The sequence below is a fragment of the Lynx canadensis genome, chromosome E2 (genome assembly GCF_007474595.2).
Source record: "Lynx canadensis isolate LIC74 chromosome E2, mLynCan4.pri.v2, whole genome shotgun sequence".
NCBI lineage: Eukaryota > Metazoa > Chordata > Mammalia > Carnivora > Felidae > Lynx > Lynx canadensis.
Window position 1 is genome coordinate 12573495 of NC_044317.1, and position 6000 is coordinate 12579494.

At 52.3% G+C, this 6000-nt stretch overlaps 1 protein-coding gene across 1 annotated transcript in view; it reads left to right on the forward strand.

Annotated features, from left to right (window-relative positions):
• The window catches only part of FA2H (fatty acid 2-hydroxylase), a 55225-nt gene extending 50094 nt beyond the window's left edge, over nt 1–5131 (forward strand). Inside the window, exons 6-7 of the mRNA XM_030299237.1 lie at nt 542–794; nt 3606–5131. Of these exons, the coding sequence (XP_030155097.1) occupies nt 542–794; nt 3606–3685 (333 nt within the window). The 3' untranslated portion in view covers nt 3686–5131. The remainder of the gene's footprint in view (nt 1–541; nt 795–3605) is intronic.
• Nucleotides 5132–6000: the final 869 nt, after the last annotated feature.

Sequence of the window (6000 nt, forward strand, 5' to 3'; positions counted from 1 at the left end):
TAAGGCTTGGCTCTCTTATCTGCTTCACTGTGACCACACCCCCTTGGAACGCCCCCTAGGAGGTGGGGACAGGGAGACCGCATCCGCTCACACTTCTGGTACCGGTCTACCCTGTGAGCCTGCGTTAACCTCCTCTTGCTGGTGTGCTGGTCCCCCAGACAACATCAGGCCTCCGTCCGGGTACCCCGCATGGTATCTGGCGGTGAGGCTCCTCTCTAGCACCTAACAAGTTCCAGGGCCACCGTGGCCTCGTGGGCTGGGAGCCCGCCGCCCACATCACGTCCGCCGCCCTGTTCTTGGACAGGTCTCCAGGGCCCGTCCTGGCTTGGAAATCGGGAGCGGGACAGTCTCTCAAGGGCCTTCAAGCATGGTGGCCTGCCCTCCCCAAAGCCACCGAAGGTGCCAAGCCCACCCGTGACAGGTTGCTGCCGCCTCACTGGAACGCGCGGGCGGCTCTGCCCCTGTCCTCTGCGGTGCTGGGACCACAGGCAGGCCGCCCGGGCCCGGCCGTCTGCTGACGCGTGAGCCTCTCCCTCCGCAGGCACCCTTCGACGAGTCCCGCCTGGTCTTTCCCCCGGTGCCGGCTTCTCTGGGGATTGCCTTCTTCTACGCGTTGCTACAGCTCCTCCTGCCGGAGGCGGTGGGGGGCACTGTGTTCACTGGGGGCCTCCTGGGGTACATCCTCTACGACATGACACATTACTACCTGCACTTCGGCTCGCCGCACAAGGGCTCCTACCTGTACAACATGAAGGCTCACCACGTCAAGCATCACTTTGCACATCAGCAGTCAGGTGAGGCCGCCCACTCCCAGCCTCCCTCATTCGTTCTCGTATTTATTTTACAGCCACCAGTGAGCCCCTACCAAGGGTCGGGTACTGTTCTGGGTGCTGGGGATACACAGGAAGGCAAGCCGGGGGCTCCCACCCTACCCACTGGGAGACAAACAGGGAAATCAACAAATAGCAAAGATAACTTTAGACAGTGATAAGGGCCACAAAGAAAAGAAACCACGAGATGTCGGGGAGGGTCCGGCTCTGTGTCATAAAAACAACGCGAGTCACAGATATGATTTCAAATTTTCTAGTAGCCACGTTAACAAGCAAAATTAAACAGATATAGTTAGTTTTAATAATATATTTTACAGGTGCCTGGGTGGCTCAGTGGGTTAAGCGCCTAACATCGGCTCATGGGTTCCAGCCCTGCATCAGGCTCTGTGCTAACAGCTTGGAGCCTGGGCATGCTTCAGATTCTGTCTCTGTCTCTCTGCCCCTCCCCCATTCAAGCTCGCTTTCTCTCTCTGTCTCTCTCTCTCTCTCAAATATAAATAAAAACATTTAAAAAAATTTTTTTATTATATATTTTATTAAGGGGCGCTGGGTGGCTTGGTCGGTTGGACATCTGACTTCAGCTCAGGTCATGATCTCCTGGTTCATGGGTTCAAGCCCCATGTCAGGCTCTGTGTTGACAGGTTGGAGCCTGGAGCCTACTTTGGATTCTGTGTCTCCCTCTCTCTCTCTGCCCCTCCCCTGCTTGCACTCTGTCTCTCTCTCAAAAAAAAAAAAAAAAAAAAAAATTAACATTAAAAAAAGTAAAAAAACCAATGTATTTTATTAAGCCAAATACAACCAAAATATTACCATTTCTGCCTGTAACCAATATAAAAAATCGCTAATGAGATATTTTACATTATTTTTCTTATGTTACATCTTCACAACATCTAGTGTGTACTTTGTACTTACGGCACATCTCAATTCAAGTGCTAAGTTTTCATTAGAAATGCTTTAAAAAAATTTTTAATGCTTATTTATTTTTGAGAGAGACATAGAGCATGAGCAGGGGAGGGGCAGAGAGAGAGGGAGGTACAGAATCCGAAGCAGGCTCCAGGCTCCAAGCTGTCAGCACAGAGCCTGATGCGGGGCTCGAACTCACAAACCACGAGATCATGACCTGAGCCAAAGTCAGACGCTTAATCGACTGAGTCACCCAGGCTCCCCTTATTAGAAATACTTGATCTATATTTAGAGTTTATAAAATTGACTGTTTAAAAAAGTGAATTCACATTAGGTGAGTTGTCCTAAACATGCCTAAAAGTTTTTCAGTAGATCGGGGTGCCTGGGTGGCTCAGTTGGTTGAATAATCACTCAACTCATGACTCTTGATTTCGGCTCAGGTCATGATCCCACAGTTTGTGAGTTTGAGCCCCGAGTCAGGCTTCATGCTGACAGTGCAAAGCCTGCTTGGGATTCTTGCTTGCTCACTCTGTCTCCCTCTCAAAATAAATAAATAGGGGTGCCTGGGTGGCTCAGTTGTTAAGTTTCTGACTCTTAATTTCAATTCAGGTCATGATCTCGCAGTTCAGGAGATCACGCCCTGTGTGGGGCTCTGTGCTGACAGCAGGGAACCTGCTTGGGATTCTCTCTCTGCCCCCCCTTCAAAATAAATAAATAAACGTAAAAAATTAATTAATTAAAAAAAGTTTTCCAGTAACTCAGTCAACTATAAATTTTTAAATTGGAATTAGAGTTATTTAAAATGAAATTGGGGCACCTGGGTGGCTCAGTCTGTTGGGCGTCCAACTTCGGCTCAGATCGTGATCTCGTGGTCTGTGAGTTCGAGCCCCGCGTCGGGCTCTGTGCTGACAGCTCAGAGCCTGGAGCCCGTTTTAGATTCTGTGTCTCCCTCTCTCTCTGCCCCTCCCCTGCTCATGCTCTGTATCTGTGTCAAAAATAAATAAACATTAAAAAAAATTTTTTTTTAATAAAATGAAATTAAAACTTACAAAGGTGGGGGGGGTGCACCTGGGTAGCTCAGTAGGTTAAGCCTCCAACTTTGGCTCAGGTCATGATCTTGTGGTTCACAAGTTCCAGCCTCATATCGGGCTCTGTGCTAACAGCTCAGAGCCTGGAGCCTGCTTTGGATTCTGTGTCTCCCTCTCTCTCTGCCCCTCCCCCACTCATGCTCTGTCTCTGTCTCTATCTCTCTCAAAAGTAAATAAGCATTAAAAAAAAAAAAAACAACTTAAAAAACTGAAATGAAATGAAATTAGGAATCGAGTGCCTCCGTAGCTCCAGCCACATTCTCGGGGCTCAGCAGCCACACAGGTCAGTGGCTACCGCATTGGATGAAACAGCACTGGGTAAAGTGGTCTAGGAACGTATCATTGCAGAAGTGTCTTTACAGCTGAGGCCTAAGCTAAGAGAAGCCAGCATCCAACGTCTGGGGAAAGAACATCCCAGAAGCAACAGGTGCAAAGCCTCTGTTCCAGCCTCTGCAGCAGGAATGAACTTGACATCTCCAAAGAGAAGGAAGAGGCTGAAGTGTGAGACAGAGGGGAAGAGACTCAGGCAAGGGCCAGGCTCTCCCACCAAACACAGGCTGGATAAGGAACTTGGGTTTATTCCAGTGGCATCCTTGGGAGACTACAAACACAAGTACTCTGCTCTCAACCTCTGCCAGGAGGGCCCTGAGAGTTGGGAAGGCCAGCGGGGACAGATGTTCAAACCCTGCCTGCGTGCTAGCCCTCCCCAGGCTCCCTTCCCGAGGAAATTTCTCCCACGCCTTCACCGGTCCCTCATCTTCTCCCCATTTCTCTCCTTCTCTAGGATTTGGCATCAGCACTAAATTGTGGGATCATTTCTTCCACACCCTTATGCCGGAAGAGCCCCACCTGAAGATGCAGTGACAACTCCCAGCCCCACCGTCCTGCCTTCAGCCCAGCCGTGGCCCCTGCCTCACCCCCACCCCCCATCCAGACCCTGCAAAAGAAGGTTTGCTTGGCCAGGCGGGACAGGCTTTGTCGGGCCTTTGGGCTTGGTGGGGGTATGCTGGAGAGACCCGGAAGACTGAGACAGACCCTGAGACTGCCCTCCTGACCCCCCACTGGAGGGTCATGTCCACGAGGTGCCCAGGTGGCTCTCAGGGTCTAGCTCTTTTCTAGAGCATCCTGGCCTCTCCATTAGCTTCCCTGCCCAGAGCCTTAGCCCACAGGATGGCTTCAGGACCTGGCCAATGGGGAATTTCCCAAGGGGAATGAAGGAAACTGACCCCTGGGGCCAGGCCTGTGACCCACCTGTGTCTCAGCACCTTGGGCCACCTGGGAGAACCACCCCCCCACCCCCCAGCGGTGGAGCTGCCGGTGTTAACAGCAAAGTGAGTCTACGGGGCCTGGGGTCCTCGTCTTCCTCTTCCTCCCTTCCCGGGGAGGGTTTGGTGGCTCTGGCTGTTCTCCTGATGAGAGGAGAACACTGAGGTGGATGAAGGGCTCTCACAAAGAGAGAGACAACATGATGCCTCCCATGGGCCACCTCCAGACCCGGGGCAGTGCCTTTGTCCCCTGCCCCCAATCACAAATGCCAGCTGCACCGCCGGATGCCTCAGGCTGCCACACGTGCCCCACCCACACGCCCGGCCCTTACCGCCTGTGCAGAGGGGCGGGGGGCCTCTGGCATGGCCTCCTAGCTGGCGGGACCCCGGGCCCCTTTCTTGAGGAACCGCCAGCTCCTCTAGCCACCTCCCCACCTGCCTTCAGAATCACACAGCTTTTCCCGGGGGAGGCGACCGGGGCCTCTCGGTGGGCAGGAGCCCCACCCCGTCTCTGGCCATTCTTGACCTCCGCCTGGCACCGGTGGGCCTCTGCCGCCCCACTCAGGACCCTTCCAGCCAGCACCTCCTCACGCCGAGAAGGAGCCTTCATGCGGTGCCTTACCCCCTCCCCAGCTGCTTCCCTGCACCTCCCCCAGCAGATGAGGTTCCCACCCCCGCCTCGTAACCAAAACCCTCACTGCTCATGAGAGGGTCTTATTTATCAACTATATACATGCCCTTAGTCTGGCCCCCGACCGAGTAGCTGCTCAGATCGCCGTATCTAATCCCACACGTCAGGCTTATGTAAGACATTTTGTCCCGTTTTTGTTCTCTTCTCACCCAGAAACCGTTACTACTTGAAACATTTTAGAATCTCTAAGAGTGTAAAGGCTACAGAGAAGCAGCTTGACGGATCCTGTGATTTGTACTGTTTACTGTGGAGTTATTTAAAGATTTTGGAATAAATATACAAACTACAGTTGTGACATAAAGGTGTAAATAAATTGTATATTTTGAAAAATAAAAACCTTGAAAAAGAAATCAACAAAAGTTTGTTGGCCCTTGTTGATTGGGGCCTCACCAAACTTCATGGCAGGGGGTGGAGGGGAGAGTGGGGGAGGGGTGACGGGGGGGGGGATGGTGAAGGCAGTTGGTCCAGCAGGGAAGGGTGTTTATGTGACTACTGACCAGGCTGTGTGGACTTGCTGGAGCACAGTGATGATAAAAAGCTTGCCGACTCTTTCTTTTTTCAAGTTTATTCTACTTATTTTGAGAGAGCAGGCAGGCGCAGGGGAGGGGCAGAGAAAGAGGGAGAGAGAGAATCCCAGGCAGGCTCCATGCTGCAAAGCTTGCCAACTCTTATCCTCTTATTCGGTCTTATTACTGTCTTAAAATTCTCCGCAGACCACATCTCCCCTCACTGCTGGGACGTGGGCTGGAGCTGGAGGGTCGGCATTCTTACCAGCCGCCTTGATGCACCACTGGGGAGGTGTTTCTTCTGGAATTTATCAGATCTCAAATGAGGTTCCAGTCGACTTTCCTAAAATGAAGGGGGAAAGGCTGTAACAACAAATGCCCGCAGTGGGAACTAGAATTTCAGGCCAGTTGGGTCTAGATGTAACGTAGTTTCCTGGGATGCCTTCTCAGCCACGTCAGTTCCCACCTGGGGAACCTGTCGAAGTACAGATCCAAGTCCTCCACCCTCAGTGTCTAATTCAATCGGTCCGGCGGAGGTGGGCTCTGAATTTGCCTGCCTAACGATGGGGAAGCGGATAGAAAGCTAACGTTGGTGAGACTCTGGCAACGAGGCGAGAGCCCCCACCCCTGCTGCCTCTCCCTGCTCCAGCAGCCACGCGGTGACTTTGTCCTTGTGGCTCCCAGCCTGAAGACAGGTGTGACCTGTCTGAGCCACCC